Here is a 15,865-nt window from a genome sequence, read left to right as displayed (position 1 = left end):
CGGTTTCAGGGAAACAGGAATTCACTTTCATGATTCAGGTTATAAATACAGCTCTGCAGGCTATGATTGATCATGGGGGGCTGTATCATGTTTTGTCCTCGCCTGATGTGAACTGGAAAATTTTTGATAAGAGCAACAAGTAAACATAGAAAACTGAGCAAAACAAAAGTAAAATAAGTTTTAAACAATATAAGTTGTTCTGAACATTAAAATGTAAGGTTTTCCATTTTGTAAAAAGCCTACTGTCTTTTCCACATCACGTTCATTTTATTTACCAAAAAACATAAGGACATTTAACAGAAGATTTTTACAATTATTTAAATCTGAATCCACCATTAGGTTTGTTACTAACGGTTCTCTTAGTGACCAATGTGTCATGGTTTTGGGTATTTTCTTTGCCCACATGCAGAACACACTCAGGAGAGGGGTCCCTGCTCCCTTACGCTCATTAAGACTTAATTTAATTCTGCTGGCCTCCTGCACAGCTTCCTCGTTTCCTCATTTGTGTTTTGATTATTTACCTATTTCTTATTTATGTTTGTTAGGTGTTGTTATACTCAATTTATTTATCTTTGTTCATTATTGTTAGAATGTAGTCATAATAGTTGATCCCTTTGTGTTCATTTTTAATTTTATTCTTGTGTTCTGCTCTCTGTGCATTTTGGGTTCATTTCCCTGAGGTCATATTAGTCTTTTCCACTTGGGTTGTGGTTTCTTTGAGGCATAGTTCAGCTCTTTTGTGTTAATTATTTACATTTCCTCAGCCTGCCTGTTTGCTCACTTCCACAGCTCACCCAATTTCCTCAATCATTAAGTGGGCCAAAGCGCCGGACAGATCTCGGGTAAAGTTGTTTTTTTTCTAAATGAAAAAATAAATGTCATTCTATTCCAGTTCACTGTCAGAAATTAATATTTGGAATCTTATAGCAGGGGTATTGAGAAAATAATATGATCTATGTGGTTTAAATGTGCCCATGCACTGCAATCCTCCACAATCCTCTGAATAAAACTAATAAAATATTTACTGAATAAGATGTTAGGATGTTGCTTGGAATGTCAACTCTCAGATTGTGGATAAGCCAAACATGAGCTATGATAAAACTAGTTAAAATTGGCTCTAGTGCGACCCCTGGTTAACATCAAATATCTTTGCTATGGATGATTCAACCCAAAAGAAATGAGACTCAAATCCAGGCATGAGTACAAACACACAGGAGAAACAGAAAGAGAAAGGAGAGCAGATCTTGCTACAGGGAGATCATTATGCATAAGGAAAAGGATAGATCATAAATAAAAATTAGCTAAATGTAATTTAATAGACTTGAACATCTTGCAGTAATTATGCAATAAAATACATTATTTTCCAGGGCCAGTGTCTGTGACAGCAGTTCAGCTCTCAAATCTCAAAGATTTTATCAGTCATGAGTGCAAGGCAAACTTAGGTTTTACAAGACACTGATAAATGATTTTGATCAGTACAGTTATGTTATGTAAGCTGACATAAGCTGTTGAGGAGCCAGCCTCAGTGAATTTCTTATAAGTCACAAGGTACCAGTGAGCTACTTTCACTTTTAAATTTGTTGGAATCAAATTACAGTTCATGTTCATGCAGAGATTTGCAGCCTATCACAGCAGACAAAGGGAGGAGTTTCAGTGGGCAGAGACACTATAACTAACAGGCTTCTTTCCTAGATTAAAAAAAGCTCCAGTGGGGTCAGAAAATATCACGCAAGGTGAGTTTGTATCACAGACATGATATACTTTCTAAAATTGTTTCTGTTTTATAAAGATATTTTCTATTTTGAGTCTTAAAAGTATTGAATTTTGTTGAAGATATTGCTATATTGTTGACATAATAAAATAATTCTGTGCATGTAGGTGGCAAAACAACAAGCAAACCTTTGCTTTCCTATTTTCACATTATTGGACATTTAATTACAGAATTTCCTTCCTAAACTAATGCAAATGTTTTATATTCTTCCTAAATTTAATAATTTACACTAAAAAAGCTGTCAATAATACACATTATTGTTTTGCGGGAAAACTTACTAGAATTAGGTACTGATGGTGAAAAAGCTGCAGAATCAATGTGAAGACTCCAGGGTTCATGTGAAGGATGGCATGTGTTCATCTTTTCCACTGCAGTGCCTCTTTCTGAGGGAATTGAGAAAAATCACATTGTGAAATCAAACATACCGTAAACAGATTATTACAATGACCTTGATTCAATGAACCAATAAAGCTCCAATTCAAAACAAGATTAAAAGGCGAGAATAGAAATTAGACAGAACGTGGACTTAATTGATTACACAGCATTTAAATACAAGCTCCTTTCTTTAAGTCTGCGCGTGACTATTGACATGGCATTGTTTCCTGTATCTCTCTGCAGATATTATCTCAGCGAGTCACAAGCTTTGACCTTTTAGCCTTCAGGTGTTTTTCCTGCCAGGTCAGTTCTCAGTTTGACACGCTTATTGCTTCCTGCAGACATGCCTCACATTCCAGAAACAGACATAGAATCTAACAGTCTTTAAATATAATGATTAGTATTTATATTAGTTATTTTAATTCTATCAAAAAGAAAAACAGATACAGAGAAAGAAAACAGGAAGAAGTTACACTATCCTCTTATAATCATACATAATGGAGGGATTCAAGCAAACTTTGTCCATCTGCACTTGTCCTTCCAGACATGTGTCCTCCACCTTGTATGACTTGGTTCTGCCTTTTATTAAAACACAGCAACAATGAGGGAGTAGATGTTAAGTATCAGATGATCATCTGGTGTCAGGAATCTGGTCTGGAAACACACAAGACTCTAAAAGACCAATGATTGAATTTAATACATTTATTTGAATGGGACAATGCATTTTAATGAATGTGCAATGTGCCCATAAATACACCAGATTTAGTGACATGCCCATTTTTTTCCTGTAGTCCCATGAAGCAAACAACACAACACACAAAAACAGGAACATAATACAATATTATACAACCAGCAACTAAAATAAATTTAAGAACTGATAAACCTACGTTAACATACCCATGTCAAAGTTCTAGTGAAATGGCTGAAATAATTATTGGTTTTTTCATTCAAAGTATATGTTCTTGTTTCAGATAGACCCATAAACTTTGTGAGATTCAAAGTTCAAATGTGGCACCATATCAGCTCTGTAACACAGGATAAGAGAAAGCTCGTGACCCGATGAACACAGATCAAGCATAAACTTCTGACCCGCATGAGTAGCCTGATTGGTACAAAGCTATGCAGCCCCATACGCAATAAATTCATACTGTACATTTTTTCCTTTTTCCTTCTTTTAACACATTGGCTTCAAGTAAAAATGTTGACTTTGTATTTCATCTGCCAAAAGGTGCCTATATGAGAAATAATCAATTATTTCTCAAGACAATATGTAGAAAAAAGTCTTTCACATATGACTTTGAATGATGTCGGAGGTACTATAATATATTTCAAATTAACTTCATTTTTGTGTCCTCAGACACGAAAAACAGCTAGAATGGAGGTTGATGAAGACACAGCTGAAAGACCAGAGAGAGAATCTGCAAGAAGTGATGATACACACATAAGACAGAGCTCTTATCATGTGTGTGATGAAGGTAATTTAAGTCTGAAAATAATATATTTGGAAATGCTACTCTCTACTGTCTCGTATTTAAAACAGTGCTTTACATTATCCTACAGCCAAAGTAGAAAAAAGGACAACTAAAAATAAGGTGAGCATTTGTTTCTGTTTTTTCCAAGAGAGTATACTTCAACAAAAAAAAATTTAAAAAAAGAAAATTACAGTTTCAGAACTACAATAAAACCAATGTACAATGGTGAAAATAAGTATTGAACACATCTCTATGAATCAAAAGATTTACTAACATGACATTTACACCAGATGTCAGTCTCGGCCCAAATAATCCACACAAGCAAAGCTTCAATAGACTCTTATTTCCAATTTTATCTGTAGAGATTTAATTGGAATCAATTGGATTATTGACAGAGTCCATTTTGGAGATTTATTCTCTGTCTCTGAAAACCGTTTCAGAACTTCCTTGTCTGTTTTCTTTGAAAAATCTACCTTCATCTCATTTGTATTTGCTTCCATCAACTTCTTCCAAGTTTTTTGTCATTCCACTTCATAACACATAATATATGTATTTTTATTTATTTATTTTTATTAATGTTTTACTTGGGTTGCTATCAACTTTTGGTGTTAATTTAATGTCAGGAAAATATATTTACTAAAAATAAATTACACATTCAATATTCACTTTCCTGCTTTACATACTAGAGTAATTTTACTCAAAAATAAAAAAAGAACACTGGAAACAGGCAGGGTGGTCTTTTTATGTTATAAAACTATATCTTTCAAAGTCTTAGTTGACGGACATACAGTGAAAAATCTGTTTTTTAGTCTGAAGCGGGGGAGGATCTTATGGACACTCAACAATCAGACAGTTGTGATAAAAACACAGACAGGAAGATTGCAATGACATCTACAGCATCTGCAAGGGATGATAAAGGTAAGAATGGATGAAAGTTATATAATGTAAACGTTATATGATGTAAAGTACTCTGCAGTGTAATGACAGATTTCTCTCCTTTTTGCAGCGATGCCATATCTCACTCTTGTGTTAATTGGTGAAACAAATTCAATTGATCTTGAGCCAAATAATGTTCTCCTTGACCAGGAAACACAGGTGGAAAAGTTTTCATCCAAACTGTACGATCTGTGTGGCCGCCACATCTCAGTCATTAACATGCTTGGTCTTCCAAATAATGATGACATCCCATTATATCAGTCTGTTCATGCCTTTGTCCTGTTGATACCAAATAGCCAGCATGTAAGCCAGTACACTACAGGAATGTTGTGGTTCCAAAAGACCTTTGGGAAGGAGAACATTCCTCATGTCATGACAGTAATTACCCACAAGACTGATGAGAACTGTGAAAGTGCACTCCAGGACCTAAAACGTATGAACAGTTTTTCTGAAAAAAGATGCCACACATGTATAAGAAGTATGGCAGATGCTGAAGAGATAATAACTCTTTTGGAAAAAATCAATGTCATGCTCTCTGAAAGAGATACAGACTATTGTTGTGAACAATCCCCTGGAAATAATGGAGACCAGAAGAAACTATATGATGTACCACATAAAACAAAAATCACTACAGGTATGATTTAATGGTGACTAAAATTTATTTTATTTAACAATTTTATTAAACTTATTTCACAAGAACTTATCACTAGCGTTCAGTGAGTACTAGCAAAAATTTTTTCTTATAATCTGTTTAACTATAACTATATTTGACAAAACAATTACTTAAGTTTTTTAAATGTTAATCTTTCCAAATAGCCTTTGGCACATAATAAGATCATGTAATCTGCTCTTTTTCTTCCTAAATCATCCTACAGAAGAAAAGGCTGAAGCTGAAACTGAACTTAAGGTAAGACAAACTAAATGTTTGGATACATTTTTAGCTGAATTCACAATTTAATCTTAAAAACATGTAATGGAATACAGTAACTTATGAATTTCAACATACAAAAGTATTTGTATTACTTTTCCAACTAATTTGTCGCTACATAGTTTATTCCAGCTCAGTTCAAGACAATGCAGTAGCTTCACTGGTTTGCAAAAGTCCTAGCTCAACAACAGAACCTCTGATTTACACAGAGAGCAGCAGGCTCCTTTAAAATGCCTTCAGGAATTTTTGAGTTATGTTTTTGACATTTTCTTGTTACTAAATAAACTCTGAGAAACAAATTAAAACTGAAAAGCTAATGTCACATAATATGTTTTTAGTGTGATCAACTGAAGAAACATGTTGGTGCTGAACAATCTAAAAAAAATTATGACAACAGAGAAGTACAGTGTGAAACAAAGGAGGAAGGTAAGATTTACCCCATCCATCTACCAATCTGTCCATCCATCAACACCAATCTATGACCTTAAGATCACAGTTCCTGAAAGCTGCATCCAGAATAGCTAAATACAGTCCATTTGAATTAAATTTTTCCTAAATTTCTGAAAAGATGAAGGAATGGTCCCACAGATGTTGGAGATCCTCTGAACCTCTTACAGATTTCACCCTCACCACTCATTTGGGTTTCCCATGTCTGTCTGGCAGCCTCGTTGCCACCATATCAAGCTCAAGGATCATTAGTTGACAGTTGTGTCCATCTCTTCACTCGAGTGTCCAAGAGACAACATCTCAACTCTTATGATCAATCACTGGCTGAAGGTGGCTTAATACCAAGTAACCCTATGAACCACTTTGTGCTCACTGAGTTCCTAACATGGATTTTCACATTGGTATAGATTTTTAAGGCAAAGTCAATAGGTGGAAGTTCTCCTGTTGTGGTTCCTTTAAACTTCATTGGGAAGCTGCATGGTGGCACAGCTGGCAGCACTGTTAGCTAGAAGCAAGAACGTCCCAGGTTTAGTTTCTGTTTTGAGTTGACGTGTTCTTCCTGTGAATGTCTGGGTTTTCTCCAGGTACTCAGGTTTTCCATCACAGTCCAAAATCACAACTGTTAGTTCAGTTGAGCACCCTAAATTGCTCATGTAAGGTTTTCTTAACTTTGAGTCTGTCTTGCCCTGTGTTGGAGTAGCAATTGCCACTCCATCACAGGGCTGATAAAAGAACTGAGTCGAAAGAAAAGGATGTCAGTTTACCAAACAGTCTACTCTCCAACCCAAACTAAGGGCCTCGTAATAATGTTTAAGAAAGTCTTTCAGGAAACCTGATCACGGATAAGTAGTACACAATGGAGGGATAGATTTATACAGCATGCTACATACTTTTGCAAGAAAAATATTAGTCCATTGTGAATAATTTGGGAAATAATCTTTGCTTTTTTTTAGGTGTACTGCAGATGGATATCAATGAACCCACACACAAGGTTAGAATACTATCTTGTTTTGCTTTGTATTTTTTTCAAACATTCAATGATCATTATATTATCTTTATGCAGACTATTTGCAATCCTTTCGAGGAAAACCTAAAGAAACGTCAAAAAGAAACTGAAAAACTACTCAGAAGACTTCACCTCCAGGACCAACATCAACACATCCTGTCATCAGAGGACTTTGTACAAATAGGTCCACCTATAAAAAAGACTAATGAGATCTTTGAGAGAGATCTAGTTTGTGCTTTTCTTCAGAGGTTGATGATGTTAGATTATAGAGCCAGATACATCACTGTTCAGCAAGAAAGCTCTGATGTGAACAATTCACAGGCTGTTAAAGTGTCTGACAGTGCTGTTACAGATGACGATGACTTAGATGCTCTTTTTACAACTAATGTAGACATAGATCAGTCAAAAGAGAATCATGTGCACCCAATGGATGTTCAAATGGCAGTATTTCACTGCTCAGACAGCTTCCTTAAACAGAAAATGATCACAAAGTTGTCACAGTGTCAGTATGCCTTACCACTGCTTGTTCCTGATCCTCACACAACAAATCTTGAGTGTCCTTTGTGGACGTTCAGACAAATAACAAAAACATGGAAAATAAGCACAAACAAAGAAAATGCAATCACTGTCACCATGAAAAGCATGCCAATCTACAAAGCTGAGACTCCCATGGTTTCATTTTTCAGACTGGGCTCCATGTCTTTGTCCAAATCTCAGCTGATGAATGCCTTGATCAACGACCGCCATGACACATTCTTCCACAGAAACTGTAAAGGCAGCACCAAATCTCGTCATTTGATGGATGGCGTGGCAGAGATTGCCTGGTACTGCCCTGCTGGAAAAGACAATGATTTCTTTACTGACTGCATTGCCTTCTGTAATCTTCATGGGGATTCTCTAGCAATTGGAAAACAGCGTGAAATCCTGACTGAAATGTCATCAGTCATTGTTGTTCTTGTGCCAACTCTGGAAAAAAGCCAGGAAAGTACTGAAGTCATTTCTATGCTGTACAAGTCTTCAAAGCCTCTAATCATCCTCAATGCAGATAATGACTGTAGTGCAGTTCGGGTGAAGCCTCAAAAATACAAACTAGGGCTGAAAGAAAGAAGCCAGTCGGATGTTTCTGAAGAACTAAAAAAGATTATAAAAAGCCTTTTGTCTGAACCCCACACATCCTTCCGGCTGGAAACTATGGCCAAAGTCTCTGGGATCATAGTGGATGAAGATCAGAAAATCTGCCAGAATGGGAAATCTGCTGCAATGGACATAGTTGAATTGATTGAAAAGATGGATGTTGCCAAAATCAAAGCTAAATTTCTTCCCTGCCAAGGTCAACTTTGGTCCAACTGGTGCAAAATCAATAAAGAGCTGCATCATCTAAAGGGAGACATTGAGAAAGAAAAGGGCCAGAAGAGTCATCAGCTGAAGGAACTACGAGAGAAACAGTGTGATATGTCCGACAGTAAACTGATGAGGTTGTTCACTCAGAGCCTCCAGAGTTTGCCACCAAAAGAAAGAGAATATTTCCTGACATGGACTCAGATCATTATAGATGCCCTCTCCACAGATGATCTCTCTTCAATTCTCCAAAACTACGATGAAACCTGGTCAGAAGTCTTGGTTTTGAAAAAGAAACATGACAAATCTGCTCAATTAAAACACAAACAAACTGAGCTTGAACTGTTGTCAAAAAAGCTTCAATCAGCAACCTTTGGTCTGGAACACATCTTCAGAGAGATGGGACAGATCTATGAAGCCCATAAATCTTTGAAGAAACCATCGCTGGGCCAACAGCCTGACTGGACTAAATACCCTGAGCTGGCTGCAGATCTGATGATATCAGGACACCCGATGGAGCTGATGGATGGGGATGCAGGCCATGTGCCTTTAATATGGATCTCTAATCTTTTACAGGAAGTCATCAAGAAACTCGGTGACCAGAGAGTCTTTGTGCTGTCAGTTCTGGGTGTACAAAGTAGCGGAAAGTCAACAATGCTGAATGCCATGTTTGGCCTGCAGTTTGCAGTCAGTGCTGGGAGGTGCACCAAGGGTGCCTACATGCAACTGGTTAAGCTGTCAGAGGAAAACAAGGATAAATACCAGTTTGACTACATTCTAGTTGTAGACACTGAAGGACTGCGAGCTCTTGAGTTAGCAGGGAATGCTACCCTTCATCATGACAATGAACTTGCAACATTTGTTGTTGGTCTGGGAAACATGACACTGATCAACATCTTTGGTGAGAATCCAGCTGACATGCAAGATGTCCTACAAATTGTTGTTCAGGCTTTCATGAGGATGAAGAAAGTCAAGCTTTCTCCAAGTTGTGTGTTTGTCCATCAGAATGTCACAGATATTACAGCAGCAGAGAAAAACATGGACGGAAAGAGACGTCTGCAAGAAAAACTGGACAAGATGGCTCAACTTGCTGCCAAAGAGGAAGTGTGTGATGTTGAGTGCTTCAGTGATGTCATCGCATTTGATGTGCAAAAAGATGTGAAATACTTTGCTCAGCTGTGGGAGGGAAGTCCACCAATGGCTCCTCCAAATCCAGGTTATAGTGAGAGTGTCCAAGAACTGAAGTCCATCATCTTGTCTAAAGCCAAACAGTCTACTGGAATCACTCTGTCACATTTCAGCACCAAAATTCAGGACCTGTGGAACGCCTTGATGAATGAACACTTTGTTTTTAGTTTCAAAAATACCCAGGAAATTGCAGTTTATAGAAAAGTGGAGGTCCAATATGGGAACTGGACTTGGTCCCTGAGAAGTGAGATGCTGAACATTGAAAACCAACTTTATCCCAGAATTGAAAAAGGCCAACTGGATAAAGTTGAGCTGAGTTATCTTACCAAAGAAATGAGTAAAAAATACAAAGAAATAACAAAAGCTATTGTGAATTACTTTGAAGATGACAAAGACAAAGAGATGTTGGTACAATGGCGGGGGCGATTTGAGAACAAAATCAAAGAGTTTCATGAGGAACTTGTGAGAGGAGTGAAAAGAAAACTGGATGAAGTAATCCAGCAAAATAATGCTAGAAAAATGCTTGACAAGAAGAAGACAGAGTTTGAAAACAATCTACTCCAGAAGAGCAAAGAGCTTGCTCACCAGTTAAAATGCATTGATGATGAAGAGGAACTAAAAGCACAGTTCAGCACTGTTTGGAGTCACTGGGTTAAGGAATTAGCCTCAGATACAAAACCCATCGAGAACATTAACTTGGAGGAGGACCAGCTAGTCGTCCTTGGAGATCTTGGTGTAGAATTGGGACTCATTGCTGAGTCAAAAAGAAGTAAGAGATACAAAAATCTGTCAGAAACTGGAAACTACTTTGGTTACATAACCCAAAAGAAGTATCAAAAACTCTATGAGGAAAGCCAACAGTCTCAGGAAAACAAGAGAGACGCAGGCAAAGACACAAGCGGACAAAGCAAATCCTTTTTTGGCTTTTTCCAACAATGGTTTGGAATGGCATCAACAACACAGCATGTGGAAGAACGTAAACCAAAAAATTTTTTTCAGTATGAAGAACAGGAACTGATCAGATCATTTGTTAAAAAGGTTGTAAAAGAATGTCTTGAAGCCATTAAGAGCAAACCTGTTGCAACAAGAGGTTACAGGTCAACCTACTTGCAGGAACTTGCCAAAAATGTCAAACAAAGAGTGACAGAGTTTGAATCAGGGAAGAAATTTACATTCAAGAAGGAGTTTACAGTTGACCTTTCACTGTATGTGTTTGATAGGGCAGAAGGTTGGCTCTTAAACTCCCACAAGATCTACAGAGACAACAATGATGCTCTGACTTATTTGGACAACAAGAAAAATGAGTATTACAACATTTTCAGAAGCTTCTGCAAAGGAAGTTCATCTGCTGTGGTGTTTGGAGAAATTATGTGTGAAAAACTCAAAGTCTCTGCTGTTGAAGCCGTCTGTAACAAGACTGGAGTTGATATTGTTGGAGAGATGATGTGCAGTTTCCCAGCATTCAGTGAGAACAGACTGAATTTAGAGAAACATGTGTTAGCATCTCTGGCAGAGAAAGAAGACTTTAGCAGGTTCATCAGCTACATCAGAAATCCAAGAGCTCAAGTAGAGGCTTTCATCAAAGAAGAAGTAAAGAAATACATGTTCACGACACAGAAAGTTAAAGCCCAGACTATCCTTAAGAAAAATATAGAAGATATCACCAGAGTCATCAGTCAGGCTTTGTTTGAAGCAACAGAGAAATTCAAACACAGAAAAGGAAACATAGAAAAGTGGGTGGAGGAATTTTCTAGTAAACTGAAGCCAAAGTTGACACTTGATACCATTAGTTGTCAAAACTTCAGTGACATAAACAATTTTGAATTTCTTAAAGAAGAAATAGAGAAAGGCCTGAAAAGCATCACAACAGAGATGAGCAAACTCTCCCTGGAAAAAGTGAATAACTGCAGGCAGAAGCCTGATCAGATCCTGATTGATCAGCTGTGTAACTGCTGCTGGGAAAGGTGTCCATTCTGTGCTGCTGTTTGCACAAACACTTTGAAGGACCACAGTCCTGAGAAACACAGCGTTCCTTTTCATCGACCCTCTGGAGTCGAAGGTTGGCATGTGAGAGGAACAGTTGATCTGGTCATTGATTTCTGTACCACGTTAGTTGCAAGTGACAGAGCCTTTTACCCTGATGGTGACTCGGAGGAGGCTGTTCCTTTTAAACAGTATCCAACTGCAGGAGAAAAGCATGCTTCATGGAGCATTACAGCTGATGCCTCCATGCTGGCCTACTGGAAATGGTTCGTCTGCCACTTTCAAAATGAATTAGAAGACTACTATGATTTGAAATTTCAGGGTTACGGAGAAATTCCTCAGCATTGGAAAAACTTCAGTAAGCAGGACGCCATTGAAAGTCTGAATGAAATGTGTAGTTTGTGAAGAAACTGCAACCACTCTATAGTTAGAGATAGCAAGATTGCACACACTATAATGAATGGCTAGGAATATAAATGTCTGGTTTATTGTCGCCTCAATTTATTTTATAGTAAAGATTGTTGAGTTATCTAGCAAACTTGAGTTTGACCTGTGCGGAATTATTTGTTTGTCACTTAAACCTGTCTTTTTATTAGAACGTAACATGGCAAATGTGTTCTCAGTATACAATGTGCAAATAGAATGCATAATTAAAATGTTTCTTAATCTGATTAATTGTGGCCCTGTTAAACATTGTAAAATATAATAAGAATATGCTTAGGGAAGGGATTTCTCTATCTACATTAAGAAGCAGTAACAGTAACATGTTTTGAATTAACCAACTGTAAAATATCTGATATGCAAATAGTTATTTGTGAGTCAGAGAATAAATTAAAACACCTCTGTCATTTAATAAATCACTGAATGTTTTGAGTACCAAAATATATTAAAATGTGTTACAGGTTACAAATAAACTGCCTAACCTTGGTGCAACTTTATTCACAATGTGAAAATATTCATAACATTTCAAATAAGTTCAATTGTAAAATATATACTTTTATTTTCCATTACTTCTTTATCAGGTTAAAGACAGATTAATTTGTTTGACAAATGAACCTCAGCGCTTATTAAACTTTCAGATGTTTTACGTACCAATTTTGGGACATCTTGATTCATTTGGCTTTACTTTATGGTCTAAATTGGTGGGACAGTAATTTCACTACTGTAAGTGACATTTTGTGAGCTCCAAATGCTATGGGCTAAAACTTTCTTTAACAGTAAAGGTTCTGCAATAACTTCTATACACAGCCGCTCTCCTCCATTACAGAGCGGCCCACCGGGATTGTCCCAGTAGCCCCATATGCCACTCCATCTTGCCTCTAACCCAAATCTTGTCAGCAGCAGTGAGGAATGTAGTAACATTAGCTAAAGGTAGAGCAGAAAGCGTGAGCAGGTGGTACCTGGGTGTTGAGGTGCGTTCCTGTCAAAGTCAAGGCACCATTTCCTTATAACGGGTTGCCTGATCCTGAGTGGAGGGACCGAGACAGTACTTACCTGTAGTGCTCTGGGTCATTTAGTTCAGAAAAAGGTTCTCTCTTCCACCACAGTCTGGGCTCGCTCCCCTAGACTCGGCTAGTCTCCGGTTGATTTTTGACTGGCGAACAGAAGGAGAGGTCGTGAATGACGACGTTGATTTTCTGCGCTGTTTTGTTGTTGCAGTCTGCCTGTAATTTTAGCAATGGCAGTGGAGGAAGTGAAGGAAGCCGTTCAGTCTGAGTAGGCCAAGCTTCCAAATATTGAATTACCAGTATCAGCTGTCTCGTTCGGATCAGCACTTCTCTCTTCGTAATGGAGAATGATAATTTCCGGTAAGCTTCTTGGAGTTGAACGGGCGCATTACATATGTCACGGGCAAACGTTAGTGATTGGGAAAATTTCCAAACCTCAGTCTATGTCTCCAGGAAGCAATCGTTTCTCAACAACTGACAGCCCAGACTATCTGCATGGAGCAAAGTGAAGTACAAGGGCTGGTTTTTGCCGGGCTAGAGAAACTCAAAGTCAGAAATTTTCTTTGTGGCCGAACCATTTATGTGTTTTTCCCGCTTCTGCAAAGGCAATTAAGTAAATAAACAGGTTTTATTTTTTGTCTATATGTTGAAAAAACTGCAATGGACTGGCAACCTGCCCAGGGTGTACCCTGCCTCTCGCCTGTTGATAGCTGGAAATAGGCACCAGCACCGCTCCAGACCTCGATGGGATAAGGGTGTAAGAAAATGGATGGATGGATGGATGGATATTGAAAAAAAAATAATTCATGCCCCTAATTTGATTGGAGGGCCCATTTCTGCCCACCCCACCAACCATGAGCCCGGTGCTCTAGTAACATCTGAGGACATGGGGGCCAAAGGCAAGACCTAAATCATTAAGGATTTTCACTTTTGTTATTAAATACCAACAAATAATAGTTTGATGCTTCATTAAAATTGATGACGTGTAGGCTAGATGCGCTTAAGTAACACACTACCTTCCGTCTCTCTTACATTGTCTACATTGGTGTTTAGAAGCATCTAATTCATTTACCAATGAATATACAGTATCTGGCTCAGGTTTCGGGGGCATGTTTTGTTGGCCACCAGTGCATTCTTTGCAGTGCTAGGCTAAACTTAATGTAATGGGTACCGCAGAGGCGGCACCAAGTCAACAGATGAATTTCCTGAAATACAGGTAAGTAGAGATAAGACAGGACAATGGAATGGCATAGCTTCAGGAATCTCTGTGGTTATATTTATTAAACATCTAATTCAACCAAGTGTATTTTCACTTTCAGTGTTTAACGTTCAGGTTTTTTTTCTCTTGTTCAATGCTCTGCTCCATTATAATAAACTTAAATTCTCAAATATTAAAAGCAAATATAACAAACTTAAATCTTACACAATATTAAAATCAAATATTTCAAGATCAAAATACATCAGTCTCATTTTGTCTTATTCAATTCTCAGCTTAACAATGCCAAACTTAAATTCTCAAATGACATTAAACTCAAATAATTAAGTTAAAACCAAAATACACTGATATTGTCTTTTAAGATAGAAATGAAAATATTAAATATATTAGATAAATAATATATAATTATCCATATAAATTTATATTTATATACTTAAATGAAGGTTTTCCCATAAGCATATTTAGCCAATATAACCGAACTAGAGTAAGTACCTCCATATTTAAACCTCATCAGCACAACGGTCCTCTAACGGCTAACGGCTGGCTAAGCTAATCGGCTAGTCACAACTCTTATAACATACTGTGATAAAACCGCACGTTAGAATATGTAAATATTTGATACAAAGTAAATCTCGGTTTTATACTACTAGTGTGGTTTTTCACTGGGTACTAACCTGAAATACAGGTAAGTAGAGATGAGAGAGGACCACCGAATGGCGTAGCTTCTGGAACCTCGGTGGCTATGAAGGAGCTTCAGAAGAAGACAGAGAACTCCGCTGCGCCATGTCGCCCCCTGCTGGTTGGGTTACGGTACACTATTCTTGCAATGCATCCATTCCTCCATCCATCCATTTTCTAACACCCTTGTCCCTAGTGGGGTCGGGAGGGAGGGTTGCTGGTGCCTATCTCCAGCTAACGTTCCGGGCGAGAGGCGGGGGTCACCCTGGACAGGTCGCCAGTCTGTCGCAGGGCAACACAGAGACAGACAACCAGAATTTAGAGAGACCAGAGTACCCGGGGAGAGCAGGGAGAATTGAACCCAGGATCTTCTTGCTGCAAAGCAACAGTGCTACCTACTGCGCCACTGTGCAATGCATTAGGATGTGAAACAAATATTGTGCCTGTCACATTAACATTATTTATTCTCTGTTTTCACACGACTTCTGGACAATTTGGCTTACAAATCACTCAATTCAGTGATGCTCCAGTTCCTTGCCTGCAGACAATATAACACATCTTAGAAACATCTTTGACGTGAACATTCAGTTTTTAATTGAGTCACTGAAATTAATTAACTTTTATTTTTTATTAACTTTGAGTTTTAGTTTAATTTATTGACATGTACTTGTAGAACACCGAGGAAAACCAGGATTCACTAGATCAACAGAACGGCGTGCCCTTGCAGTCCTGATTTTATTTTGCAGTGGCAGAACAGACCATAATTACATGGCTTATTGGAGGTTTAGTTGACCAAATCACTTCAGTAGATCTACAAGACGTATCAGGACCTCATTTTTTTCACAAGCTCCCCGAAGCTGTTCATTTAACAACGCTTTGATCAGGCCTCGAGCCGATAGCTGGATGCCTGATCAGAACATCCTCACTTTACAGTTATTTCTTCCTCTTTAACCGATCAAAACACCCATTAAATATACAGTATTCACACAGTAAAATGTAATTATAGTTTGTTTTAAATTGCAAATAACTCCGACGTAGCTGACACATCTTTGAGTCTCCTTTGTGTCTTTGATTTGCTT

At 37.8% G+C, this 15,865-nt stretch overlaps 1 protein-coding gene across 1 annotated transcript; it reads left to right on the top strand.

Annotated features, from left to right (window-relative positions):
• Positions 1–1,705: 1,705 nt before the first annotated feature.
• On the top strand, positions 1,706–12,382 carry LOC114160430 (interferon-induced very large GTPase 1-like). Its single transcript, XM_028043030.1, has 10 exons — positions 1,706–1,733; positions 2,390–2,449; positions 3,504–3,621; positions 3,707–3,738; positions 4,428–4,536; positions 4,625–5,188; positions 5,430–5,461; positions 5,821–5,908; positions 6,883–6,920; positions 6,993–12,382. The coding sequence occupies exons 3-10, from the start codon at positions 3,522–3,524 to the stop codon at positions 11,847–11,849; spliced, it is 5,820 nt and encodes a 1,939-aa protein (XP_027898831.1). The 5' UTR covers positions 1,706–1,733; positions 2,390–2,449; positions 3,504–3,521; the 3' UTR covers positions 11,850–12,382.
• The last annotated feature ends 3,483 nt before the right edge of the window (positions 12,383–15,865 follow it).

The sequence above is a fragment of the Xiphophorus couchianus genome, chromosome 16, assembly GCF_001444195.1.
Source record: "Xiphophorus couchianus chromosome 16, X_couchianus-1.0, whole genome shotgun sequence".
NCBI lineage: Eukaryota > Metazoa > Chordata > Actinopteri > Cyprinodontiformes > Poeciliidae > Xiphophorus > Xiphophorus couchianus.
The sequence above is the reverse complement of the archived record's forward strand: the minus strand, read 5'-3'. Positions and strand labels throughout refer to the sequence as shown.